The 13832-nt window shown below is 36.0% G+C and overlaps 2 protein-coding genes and 1 long non-coding RNA gene across 4 annotated transcripts; 1 reads left to right on the forward strand and 2 right to left on the reverse strand.

The window, feature by feature from the left end:
* Window positions 1–2685: 2685 nt before the first annotated feature.
* LOC113290081 (aldehyde oxidase GLOX-like) lies at window positions 2686–6079 on the reverse strand. Of its 2 annotated transcripts, none has more exons than XM_026539606.1 (6): window positions 5674–6079; window positions 5356–5484; window positions 5100–5252; window positions 4971–5009; window positions 4682–4883; window positions 2686–4360 (listed from the first exon to the last, which is right to left on the reverse strand). In XM_026539606.1, exons 1-6 carry the CDS (start codon window positions 5995–5997, stop codon window positions 2820–2822), a joined length of 2388 nt encoding a protein of 795 aa, XP_026395391.1. In that variant the 5' UTR covers window positions 5998–6079; the 3' UTR covers window positions 2686–2819. The 2 variants fall into 2 exon arrangements, with proteins under 2 accessions (XP_026395391.1, XP_026395390.1); XM_026539605.1 differs by having other exon boundaries at window positions 4971–5012.
* Window positions 6080–7913: 1834 nt separating this feature from the next.
* Window positions 7914–10744, reverse strand: LOC113291788 (protein FAR-RED IMPAIRED RESPONSE 1-like). The gene is made up of 3 exons (XM_026541281.1): window positions 8876–10744; window positions 8385–8642; window positions 7914–8024 (listed from the first exon to the last, which is right to left on the reverse strand). The coding sequence occupies exons 1-3, from the start codon at window positions 10742–10744 to the stop codon at window positions 7914–7916; spliced, it is 2238 nt and encodes a 745-aa protein (XP_026397066.1).
* A 1776-nt stretch (window positions 10745–12520) lies between these two features.
* On the forward strand, window positions 12521–13325 carry LOC113286403. Its single transcript, XR_003329270.1, has 2 exons — window positions 12521–12657; window positions 12969–13325. It is a non-coding gene; the product is annotated as an uncharacterized LOC113286403 (long non-coding RNA).
* Window positions 13326–13832: the final 507 nt, after the last annotated feature.

Raw genomic sequence — 13832 nt, forward strand, 5'->3', positions numbered from 1 at the left:
ACCACAAGGGTTACATCATTTTGGATATCTCCACAAAAATAACTTATGTATCTAGAGATGTTGTCTTTCATGAGCATTTGTTTCCCTTCAAAGATGCTAAATTCACTTCTGATACTGTACTTTCCCCTTCTACAGATACTGATTTTTTCTATGAAGACTCAATATCTGTTCCTCCTTCCCATTCTGTCATTGATACTCACTCTCCTAATTTATCTTCTTTGCCAGTTGCTGACTCGACTTCTTCTCCGCCTACTCTGAATGATCATAATTCACATGCAACTGACCCTCCTCTTGTGTCTCCCTCTCCGGACATCTCCTTTAATGAAATAACTCCTCCTAGTGATACTAATTTACGCAGGTCACATAGAACACATACTCGTCCATCTCATCTGAAGGATTATGTTTGCTCTGTTTCTAAAGGTATGTCTAATTCTCTGTATCCTCTTACCAATTACATTTCTTTTGATAAATTTACTTCGCAGCATCGTGCTTTTCTCTCTTCGGTTATTTCTAATGATGAACCACGCTCTTTTACGGAAGCTATTAAACATCCAGAATGGCGTGATGCCATCGTAAAAGAGCATACTGCTTTACTTGATAACGATACTTTTACTATGACCACTCTTCCACCTGGAAAATCTGCTATTGGTTGTAAATGGGTATTCAAGATTAAATACAAGCCGAATGGTGATATTGATCGTCGTAAGGCGCGTCTTGTTGCCAAAGGATACACACAACAGGAAGGTATTGACTATCATGACACTTTTGCCCCTGTTGCTAAATTAGTTATTGTCCGTGTTTTATTATCTGTAGCTGCAATTTTTAATTGGCCTCTTCATCAACTCGATGTCAATAATGCCTTTTTACAAGGGGATCTTCATGAAGAAATATATATGAAACTTCCTCCTGGTTTTCAAACAAAGGGTGACACTCGTGTTTATAAACTCAATAAATCTTTATGGTCTTAAGCAAGCGTCTCGTCAATGGTTTGCTAAATTTTCTACTGCTTTACTGGAGGAAGGTTTTATCCAGTCTCGTGCTGATTATTCACTTTTTATTTTTCATTCTGACGCCATCTCTATTTATCTTTTGGTTTATGTCGATGATATCATTATTACAGGAAATAACAATCTTGCTATCCAGCAACTCATCCATAAACTTGAAGCCAAATTTTCACTCAAAAATCTAGGCGTTTGCAATATTTTCTGGGCATTGAAGTTTCTCGTTCTCCACATGGTATTTTTCTGGGACAACGTAAGTATATTCTAGATATTGTTCAGGATTCTGGTCTATTAGGTGCTAAACCTGCTCTGTCTCCTATGGAGCAACACCTTAAATTATTACCAAACTCAGGTGATCCTATCTCTGATCCAAGTATTTATCGACGCTTAATTGGTCGTCTACTATATCTTCAGGTCACTCGTCCTGATATCACTTTTTCTGTGAATTATTTAAGTCAATTCTTGCAACATCCTTGTTCTGGTCATCTGGATGCTGCTTATCGAGTTGTTCGTTATCTAAAGGGTACGGTTGCTCACGGCATTTTTCTGTCTGCCACTAGCTCACTTTCCCTTGTTGGTTATACTGACTCGGATTGGGCGGGTTGTCCGACTACTCGTCGTTCTACGGCAGGTTATTTCACCATGTTAGGTACTATCCCTCTTTCTTGGAAGTCCAAGAAACAACCCACTATTTCCCTTTCTTCTGCTGAGGCAGAATATAGAGCTCTAGCCAGGGTAACTTCTGAGTTACAATGGTTATATTATTTATTCACTGATCTTCGTATTAATATTCCGAAGCCAATTCCAGTCTATTGTGACAATCAGGCTGCTATTCACATCTCTGAAAATCCGGTATTTCATGAACGGACTAAACATATTGAAATCGATTTTATTTTGTTCGCGAAAAAATAGTTTCTGGTTTATCAAACCAACTCACATTACTTCTGCAGCTCAATTAGCTGATCTCTTTACTAAACCACTTGGTGTGGATCATTTTAGACGTCTTGTCAGCAAGTTGGGCGTCCGACCTCACGTCCGCTCCAACAAGGGGGGGAGGGGGGGGTATTGGACGTATACATATTGTGTGCCATGGAAGTGGCACCACAACCCCGGAACAAGTCTTCACAGCAGCCGAGTCTTCACAGCGACCTTCCGAGTCTTGTGTTTTTGTTGTAACTTTCCTATATTTCAGTCACAGTTCGTTTTAGACTAGGAAACATATCTTGTAGATATTCTGTTTTAGGTATGTATCTATATATATCGTATGTAAAGGATTGGCTAATCAATGAAAAGAATATATTCTCAAAATAGATTTTAAGAGAATATTCATCTTGTTTGATATCTAAGAGAACAGGAATTAGGATTTTGATGTTGTTGATGGCAAAAGCTGGGTGAATGGATTTTTTCTCACCTGCCATTGTTTTAAAATTTTAGAGAAAAAAGGATCAAAAAGGGGCCGATACCATCTTGGATTCGATGATAGTGTCCTTGGAGAGAATTGTTCTCCGGGATTTGATTATATATCCAATAATAATATCTTTGGGAATTACAAATAGTTAAGTCGGAGATTATTCTTCTAAATACAATAAGAAGATAATATTCTATTATAAAGGACAACAACCTGTTGGAACTTATAGTTGGGCAACTTGTGCTGAGTATTCAATGTATTTCTTCGCCAAGTAAGTTAACAAAATGCTCAATAATTTCATTGCCAATGATACAATCGTTTCAAGTTTTTCAATACTTCGAATGCGTAAATATATTCTAATTTCCACACTTAAATGCTATTACAATCTACTAACCGAGAAAGATATAAAATCACTCGATATGAACCCAAGTTCCCTCACTAGGAATACCTTGATGAATAACATACAATATGTAGTACCCGGATGGGGCGAGAGTGCTAGACTTGGGCGTTCTTACTTGAGTAATGTATGTTGAGTTTGAGACCTTAAGGGAGTTTCCACCTCCCAAATGCAGAAACCTTTGGTTCATCGAAAAAGAATGCGTCGTGAAAGAAGGGGATATCATTGTAACAGTTACTCCCCGTGGGCTAAGTCTGCCTGAAACTGTATACCGAACCCTCAAAATTTCTCCATACTTGAGATTTGTTTGTGCTGTAGGAGATAGAATGGTAGGTCGGATACTGGCGAACTCTGAACCCAAATATGCTGGCGAGAACGCTTCTAAAGTCAAGTCGGTGGGGAAATCAACTCCATAGAATTTGTAACCATCATGGGTGTTACTGCCACCTATTAGGACCCTACCATCTCTCAGTAAAACTGCAGTGGAGTGGTACATTCTTGGTTTACTTGATGGAGCTTGTATTTCGAACCTTGATCCGACTGCATTGTCTGGTCGATAAATAACCGGACTTAGAACCGGGTTTCGAGCGAATCCCCACCCAGCTGTTCCACTTGAAGCGCCATTAAGGATTAAAACACTGCCATCAGGAAGTAAAACCATATCACCCATGACCCTAGGTGTTGGCATGCTTTCCACGAACCATTGAGGTGAAGAATCTGTAATTTTCATTCTCCCACATGTCCTCAAAGCAGTGAGGTAGGAGATTCGTTTCTTGGCTTGAGCATACGAACCTTTCGGTGCACCGCCGCAAATCAAAACCTCAGCTTCAGTGCCAGCAGCGCTCAAGGGAAGTAGTACTGATGAACCTGAGCTTGGATAATTTCTTGGGTCGGCACCAGGTATTTGTGGGTACGTTCGTACGATGGTGTTTTTGTTGTAGTCGAATAAGATAGCTCGGTTATTCGCAAAGATGAACAAGTTTCCGTCTACATTTAGATGAACGAAAGGATATAGATTATTCTCTTCACCTTTATCATTTGTTTCAACTAGAAATGGGAAATTGATAAGTGTTTTTGTTGTCGGGTAAAATTCGTAACTAAACGCCCGTCGACCACCAATAACAATAACCCTTCCATCAGGCAATATATGATTTGTAGCATACCATCTTGGCGCATTCAAACCATCGAATTCTTGCCAATCACAGGTAGCACAGGGACGGAAAACTCTATACTTCTTTTTACCAGCATCGTGGCCTCCTGTTTGCAGTAAACTCCCGTTCGCCAAAACAGATCCCGAAGAGCACCACGTATCGGTTTGAACCATTAATGGCCGAAACGAGTTAGCATCAACATTGTACTCAATGGAGTGAGCTGTGCAATCCACCTTAAGAACCTCATCCTTACGATGACGACACACACCATTAGGCAACGATAGATTAGAACGACCGAAATTGGTCCTATCGAAGATAATCACACGATCATTGTGAAGCAGTTGCATGTGCATTGCTGAAACCCCAATGTTGCTTTGCAAAAGTTTCCATTCACCTAAAGCAGCTGCACGAATAAGACTTATAGGGTATTAGTATTAGCCTTTCAAGGACTTATGACTCTCAACTGTGAAGGGGCTTTTTCATTTATAAAGAGTAGGGTATTTGTGCTCTAAAAACTTCCCAGTTTGTGCAATACCCGGCCAGTACACTACATGATGGTATTTCAAATCTTTTACTAACACCAAAATCTCTTTATCCTTTTAGATTATTCTGGTACTTATGATGGCCGTTATTAATTAGGTAGTTTAGACATGGTCCTATCAAGTAAAATTGAAAATCACATACTCAAAGCTTAACGGGTCTTACTCTTAATTTTATTACTTACCGTTGGAGTGTTGGATTTCTACATGTTGGCTGTTTTGGAGATGAATTCCATTTTTGTTTCGGCTACTCCCAGGGGAAACCATCGTAACATTGTTGACATTTATAAAGCTTGAATTATCGAATTTCAAGTGGAACAATGGACTATTAACAATGATGCTTATGTGTCGAACCGTAACACCGGAGCTCTCATAGAATCTCAACGCCTGCACCCAAAATTGCAAGTCTTAGTAAGTAAGGGAAGACATGTAATTAGATAATTCGTCATAATTAAGAAAGGGATCCCTTCTTACAGTTGGTTTCATATCCTGCATGTGTTTCGATGTCTTCTGCTGCTGCAAAGAGAAAAAACAGAATTGCTTAGCACTGAAAGTAAATAAAATGTTTTCGTTATTATAGAGAATCTCTCACATACTACATACTTCATTAGGTTTCCACCAAGCAAAATCTTGGCCATCAACAACTCCACCCCCTTGAATTGTGAAATTTTTAACCCATTTGATGTTTATCCATTGATATGAATCTGACTTTGACCATGAACCTATATTTGGTGAAGCTAACATGACCCCATCAATCTGTTATTCCATATCAAAAATCAAATCAAAATTGTATCTCATTTGGCTAATGAATCATGGAAATCAAACTAAACAAACACAAATCCTACTAACATGCGTATACCTGGAGAACAAGGTGAGGTCTGCATGGACCTTGAAGTGAAATTGGTCTTATGAGAAACCTGAATTCTGACGGAATTTCCACTATTCCTCCTTCTACTTTACATGCAGCTTTCCATGCAGCTTGTAATGCCTGCAAGTGCAAGATGCAAATTATGAACTGAAAACAAAAGAAAATGAAATTTGTTCCCAAAAATGACATTTTACAAAATTCGGGGCTCTTTTAAATGCAAGGAAACCAAAACAATTGAGAGCATGTAGTTTTTACTTCTTCTTTTTTCTTTTGGATTTCAAAGGACGACCAAAAACAAGTATGTGTTACCTTGAAATCATCTGCAACCCCATCACCTTTAGCACCAAAAGACAAAACATCGAAAATGTTTGATTTGTTCATATAAGGGTTTCGTGGTGTAGGATCAAATGCAGGTGTTGAAGAAGGCATAGGTGAAGGAGATGGTACATGGAAATTTCCTCTCTTCTCATGATGACTACGCTGGTTCCCATGATGATTTTTGGTATTTCTATGGTGATGATTCTTTCTTGCTTCAACGCAAGTAGTTGTAGAAAATGAAATGGTGAAGATTACAACCAAGAAAACAGTAAGAAGATAGACTGATCGAGATGGATATTTAGTTTTCTTCATCATTTCTAAGAAACACAGAATGTGAGAGAGATTCAGGTATACTACTCTCTGTTGGTGCTCTGCTCTGAAACAGAGGAGAAGCTGTTTTCTTTTTTTTTTCTGTAAGTGTGGAGAGGAGAAGCTGTAGTTTAAATAAGCTGAAGTTTTCGGGAATACCCTTGGCTTGATTCTTAATTACAAGTGAAACCATTCAGTAGGAAAAAGGCAAGTTTGTCTTTATGCCTTTGTCGTCCTAGCCTAGCTAAAACGCTGATGACCATGTATCCATCCATATTATTATATTACTTATTACTTTACTGAGTATTATTACTTATTACTTTACTGAGCACCAAAAATGGGTTATAGAATTTGAAAGGAAACTAATCCTTCCTTCCACTTGATTTATATCATGTTAAGTGACTAAATAAGGATGAGATTGTTTTTAATATCATCCCCTTTGAAGAAACCAGTCGGTAGTAAATGAAATGACAAATTGACAATTGTTCCTCTCTTTTCTTCTTTCTAAATGAGAAAAATAAATATCTTCTCGAATTGATTTGTGAATGTAATAGTTGTATCCCACTTCCTCCGTCCCAAATTAATTGAATTATTTATAGCTTGCGTAATTATTAAGACAATGAGAAAGAAAAAAAAAAGAAGAGTATGTTTAAGTAGTTGTTATAATCGTATCTTTTATGATAATAATTTGTAAAATTTGGAATCGATTAATTTCTCAAACAATACCATGATTTTTCTCAAACAATACCATGATTTTTCGTAAACTTTGTATAATTGAGAAGCATTTTGAAGCACCTACATAACAAATATAAACATAGCTATCAAATTATATTAATGAGATAACTCATTTATTTATGGGATAAAATTATAATCAAATAGCTCAATTATTTTTTGACTGTGGGGTGTGATTTAAAGATCATAAGCCTAAAACATTGGATTAAAAAAGTCTTTGAGTGAATAAAAAGAGGATCAGAACAAAACAATTATACAAATATAGCAATGTAGTTGAAGCCTATATTTGGGGCGAATTAAAATCCCACTAGCAAAAACTAAAAAACAAACTTTACAAGTTCTTATTGCTGTGGGTACCGCATATTGAAATGTATGTGCACCCTACCGGACTGAAAATCAGTTCAAGGTTCTTTCTTTGACAACAAAGGTCTTCACACCCACCAGATTTTGCAGCAATGAAATTTCTTCTCAGTATAGGGAAAAAAAAGAAGAAGTGTAATTTTGTTGTGCCTATCTTAATACTTGCAGGACTAATCAATTGATGTCCCAACTCTCAATCATGTTTTCTGCGACCCAACTTAGGTGGCGTCTATGTGGACGTGAATCTTTACTGATTCTTTTTATTTCCTTTTTCTTTTTTTTTTCTTTTTATAAAAGATACAAAATCCCACCGAATATCTGCAATATCCCATTTTTACTAATTAAATCCGATAAAATCCTTTGATAGAGGGGAATACCGTAAAATGGACGGGAATCAGTAATACTCAACTGCTTCACCCTTCCAATAACTGATGATTTTTATCAAGCATTAGATAACAACAATGATAAAAATACCAAACAATCTACTCAAAACAATATTGAGTTCAAAATGTCATTCACCCTTCCAATAATTTATACTACAGATCAGTGAAGCAAAAAAATGAAAATTGACTCTAGAGATAACATAACATGAACATAGTTAGCTATCATCAAGAATAAAGACAAAAACATAAAATTAATTGTTTTAGATTGGAGGTTACTACACAGGGAACCTCATTCACGAAACCAAAATAATCCACTGGTTTGATCTTTTAGTCCAGGGAAACCATTGGGTTCTTGTTGCATTTGCTTGAAGTTAAATAGGACACTTTGTGAGCTCATCATAATGCTCTCTTGTGTCTGGTTTATTGTGAGACTCTCTTGTATTTCTCCTAGGCTGTTGAAATTCCTTCGCCATTTGATCCCATGGACACTGCTAGGCTCTCATTGATGGGAGACTCCTCTACCATTTCTGGAGGAAATGATTGTATGGGATGATAAACCTACATACAACCAAAATCAAGAAAATAAATATCCATTATGAAAATGATCAACACTCTGTCACCAACATATAGTTTTGATCATGCCAAAAATTAAGTGACTAAAACCACCCCAGAGCTTCAGAATCTTTCCAAGTAATGATAGATGATTATACAAAGCTAAACAAGTTTGAAAATTCATATTTCTGACATCACTTTGCAGCCTTTTAGGTGCCAAAAAAATTGTACGTGTGGGCAGGGATTATGGCTATGCTTTCTTCATAGAACATTTTTTGGCTATATTCTTTCATCCTTCAATTTTTGATTTTTCATTTATATGTTATCAAAAACACAATTTTGCCTTACATAATACCAAGTAATTACCTCAACATCCTGAGCAGTGGTTACCTCATCATCTTGAGCATACTGATTTAGTTTGCTTCTTTTTCCAGGCTTCTTTGGAGTATGCTTACACGATTCCACTTTAGTGTTCCTTTCTCTAGATTTCTTTGGAATAGTATTACTCGATTGAGCTCTAGAGTTCCTTTTTCTAGGTTTCTTTGGAGTACCAGCTGTAGTCTTGGACTGATTCGAGTTGTTTCTTTTTCTTGTTTTTTTGACAGGAACATCGACTTGAACATCCTACAAAAACATCCCCATAAGTTAACTTGTACGATAAGTAATTCAAGAAAGTAATTGAATGTTAAGTATTGTGAAAGTAGAATGTACCTGTGCATTTTCCTCGGACTGATCTCTTTTCTTTTTTCTTATATATCTTTTTCCCCAGAATTTGGTTTTTAATCTCAACTTTTTTGGTCGACCTTTGGTTTGAGCTACATGTGGATCAAGTAATTTGTTGGAGCGCACAGTAGCACTAGACCATTGCTGTTTTTAGGATCATTTAATTTTGTGGACATAGTATCCATCCACTCAATAACATGAGTACAACGTTCTTCGCTCGTGGATGCAAGATCTGCAATTTTCATAAAGGCTGAACACATTTTATCATACCTTTTTCGTTCAGGAGTTGCAGAACAAGCATTAAAATTTACTTTAACCTTTGTATGGCTCCGAGACACATCTTTCCTCCATCTCCTTAAAATATATTTTTCTGGAAATTCATCAACATCATTTCGAATAAGGACAGCCAACGCGTGTCTGCAAAGGATTCCCCTGGATTCACACAAACAACAATTGCATTGTACAACACATTCATCTTTCTTATATGATATAGTAAAAATCATTCTCTTTTTTCCTTCCCCAACTACGATATCTTCTCGTATGCCATAAGTTGAGAGATTATCGTTTTCTTGGGAACTCATGAATATACAGTACATCATTCCTGTCAGTTCATCTTGAAACTCTTTGAATTTTGATGTGGTATATAGATTTCGAACTTGTACTTCATACTCATAAGTAGTAACAATTGATAGCATTGAATTGTGCGATTTAAAATCATACTGACTTTCTTTTTCCACTTTTTCATTTGTTGCTTGTTCATATTGATAAACAAATTGTTTCAACGTGGTTTTGGAAGTTACATAATCCTTAAAGAAAGCGTTAATGCTTTCACTTCTTTGAGTGGTTGACATCCCCGCCCAGAAATGGGATTTGACGAAACATGGCACCCAAAGATGTCTCTCATCATATAATGTAGTCAACCATTCATTCTCATGCAAGTTATATTCTTCAAGGAACACAGACCAGTCTCGTTCAAATTCTTCAGGATCTTGTGAATCGTAAACAACACCGAGCATATCGAGACTAATAGCCTCATACTTTTTGTAGCTTCTAAATTTTTCAGGTAACTTTTTCATCACATGCCAAAGGCACCAACGGTGCTTGGTATTTGGAAACACAATCTGTATACCGTTTTGCATAGCTTTATCTTGATATGTTATGATTCCTTCTGGAGCTTTTCCATGCATGCATGTAAGCCATGTTTCAAATAACCAAGCAAATGTATCTTTGTCTTCACTCGAAATCAGCCCACACCCAAATAAAATAGATTCACCATGATGGTTTACACCAACAAAAGGAGCAAAAGGCATAGCATACTTGTTTGTCAGATAAGTAGTGTCAAATGTGACAACTTCTACAAATTCTTTGTATGCTTCTCTACTCCTTGGATCTGCCCAAAACATATTCTTTAAGCGACCCTCATCATCCAGGTCCATACCGTAGAAGAAATCAGAGTTCAAACTTTGCATCTTTGTAAAATATTTTTGAACTGCAAGAGCATCACCTTCCCCGAGTTGTAAATTTCGTGCTTTCTGAATATAATTCAAGGCGCCTTTTTTTAAAAATGAAATATTTTCATGCCCGCCTTCTTCAACCACAAAAGAATTATAACTTTTACTTCCCTTGATTCCTGCCTGGTCATTTACTTCAAGTCTTCTCTTCGCCGAATCACTTATATACCGGTGACAAGAAATAAAACGAGATTGGCTAGGGCTCAAAATTGTATGATTGTGAACAAGATTTATGCTATTAATTCTCCATCGACCATCTATGTCTAAACTTGTTGATAGTTGAGCTTTGCAATCTGTTCTACTACTAGGTTGAGGTTTCAACGCATTTTTTCTTCTACTCACAGTCTTACCCGCCTTAGTACATGTAAATGTAGTCCATCTTAGAACCCCCTCATCATCTTTTCTGTTTGATCTTTTCTTTACCCCAAATCCTAATCGTTTGCTGTAATCCTTGTAAAAGTTGAACAGTTCTTCTCTATCGCCGAATGTCATACCAACAACCGGCGCCCCATGATTAACATCTTCGTCTTCTCTTCCTTCTATCTTATCATCGATAGCTTTAGCTTATTCCATGTCTTCCAAAAAAAAATACAAATCAGTAACATATCAAAATAAAAGATAAAAAAAGAAAGATTGCAATCAACATAGCCAAGTTAAAAATAAAACAACAAGATCTACATATATTGTTGTATCTACAATTCTACGTAGTATGATCAGCTTATGGTTCCTACTTCCTTGACAAAAAAAATCATACAAAAAGAGGACTACTAGTAAAACAATCATCAATCAGATTTGCACTAAGAGATCATCAATTTTGCTGATTTGGGTATGAAAATACTATAGATTATAGCCAGATTTTTTAAGTTAGATTCTTACCATCTAAATCTCTTCTTCAGCAAACTTACAATAGAGATTTCTTAGGGTTTGTTTAAAAGAAAAAGAAGCAGTTGAGTATTACTGATTCCCTCCCATTTTACGGTATTCCCCTCTATCAAAGGATTTTATCGGATTTAATTAGTAAAAATGGGATATTGCAGATATTCGGTGGGATTTTATATCTTTTATAAAAAGAAAAAAAGAAAAAAGAAAATAAAAAAGAATCAGTAAAGATTCACGTCCACATAGGCGCCACCTAAGTTGGGTTGCAGAAAACCCGATTGAGAGTTGGGACATATAGCATTATTGATTAATATTAGTCATTTGCAGTTCAAATAAGCTGAAGTTTTCGGGAATACCCTTGACTTGATTCTTATTTACAAGTGAAACCATTCAGTTCAGTAGGAAAAGGGCAAGTTTATCTTTATGCCTTTGTCGTCCTAGCTGCTGATGACTATGTATCCATCCATATAATTATTACTTGTACCTATATAGTAACCTGCATGTGTGTTATGTAGAGTCTAGACTGAGCACCAAAAATGGGTTATAGAATTGAAAGGAAACTAATCCACTTGATTTATGTTATGTTAAATGACTAAATAAGGATGAGATTGTTTTTAATATCATCATCCCCTTTCAAGAAACTAGAGTATTTTTAGAGCCAGAGAAGGTTAAGCTCATAACACACTCCAACTACCAGCAGGGTAAATTATGAATCAACAGATGTTATAAGTTGGCCTTGATTTTATGTAAACAAAACAGTTATAATGGTTGTCCTATTTCAAACACTGTAATTTTGTTGTGCCCATCTTATTTGAATACTTGCAGGAGTAATCAATTAACATTAGCAGTTCAATTAGTTGAGGCTTAATGTAAGATATAGGCACACACACATTGAAGAGTGAGGCAGATTGAGAATCGACAATCATATTCATGGCTTATATATATATGCCTGGAACCATAAATCTGAAAGCATAAAAGAAAAAAAGTAAAAAGAATCGTCGAAATTTTTTTCAACACGCAATAAATACATCTTATTAGTATCAAAGTTGATGGAAATGATATTCTTTTGATTTATGACACCGCATCACCGTCGGTATGCAAAGTGACAATTAGAAGAGACAATATATATACTACTTGAATTAGGATTCCAACTACTAAAGAGAAGAAAATCATGTTGCAGTTTCGAGCATTGGAGATGGTTTCACTCATCTTTCAATCAACTCATTTTAGGATACATTTAAGACTTTCGGGTCTCACTTTGCTTTTTCCTTGTTTTATTTTATAACGCGGATAGGCCGCTTACATATATAGATATACAGACTGACAGAGAGGTATATGATGATCACTATAACTAGCTACTTACTTGTTCTACATTATTATGGTGTGATTCAGTAAACAACCATCAACTTAATTTCCTCGAAAATTCTTTCTTTCATCTATAAATACAAAGCCATCTGTTTGTTATGTGATTTCTGAGTGCAATTAATTGATCAAGATGAGCAATGCTGACTCAAATCCTGCTCAAGGTATAATTTAGTTCCCATTTTTGTCCATTATGCATCTAGTTGTGATTTTGATCATGGTTTTTTTTAGCTACTTGTCTTAATTTTGAGTCCTTTTTTTCTTCTTCTTCTTTTATCTCAATTTGTGAGTTGTTTCACACCTTAGAAACGTACTGTAGGAAACAAAACCTTAACTTTATGATCTGATTATAGTCTCTACTTTGTGGTGGTGGTGGTGGGTACTTGTGTAGAATTCCCTTTTATTCTTTGCTTTTATATTTTTGTAGTGAGTTCTCTACTAACATTTTTGTTTCTTCATATGTTAATTCTATCAGGTAAGTAATTATCAAGGTCCCCCTGTAATGGCAGTGGCACCACCAGAATATCCTGCTGCTCCACATCAACAACCAGCCAAAGCACAACCACTAATATTCGAAATTCTTTTTGCTGATGGTTGTCTTGATGCGTGTTGTTGCTGCTGCAGCCTCATTTGTTGATCTTACCACCACAAGTACTAGTTAGTGGATTTACTAATAACATTTTTATGCGCTAAGTTCTCTAGCTTGTATTATCAACTGTAATAGGGTTTGATAAGTCTTAAAGCATTACTTCTTCAAGATCTCTCATCTTTGGGTTGTAATCAATGTGTATTATCTTAATTAAGTGAAGCAAAAGTATTATGATAATGGGAATTAGAGCATTTCAATGTTCAAATTTACTGGTCAACTCGATGGATAGAGAGCTCTGAGGATCGGGCGAAATAGCTGAGTCAACTCAGTCTTCTAGTTTCATCAAATTTCTTATGATTTCTATTAGTTCTTAATGCAAGATTGCAATTTTCTACTCTAATCAGTTTGATGTCATCATACTTTTAAGATTTCTCAACTTATTAATCAGTTTTACTGTCTTGTTTTTCAAAAAATTTAATTTTGTTTTCAGATATTATGATTAACTAATCTCTCTTCTTCCAGATGTGTTTGCAGTTGATTTTATCCCAAATGGTGTTTACCTTGTTTTCAGTTGTGATGCAGGCGTTTGCCAAAGTTGTTGTTAAGATTTTTGAAGCTATGGTGTGCTTACAGATTGTCAAGCTTGTTTTTCTAGAGATGTTCCATTACCGAGTTGATACAGTGATTCAATGGTTACAGGAAAATCGCGCCTTGTGAAATTCAAATTTCAAAAAGTTCGTTACAAACCGA

The sequence above is a fragment of the Papaver somniferum genome, chromosome 6, assembly GCF_003573695.1.
Source record: "Papaver somniferum cultivar HN1 chromosome 6, ASM357369v1, whole genome shotgun sequence".
Lineage (NCBI taxonomy): Eukaryota > Viridiplantae > Streptophyta > Magnoliopsida > Ranunculales > Papaveraceae > Papaver > Papaver somniferum.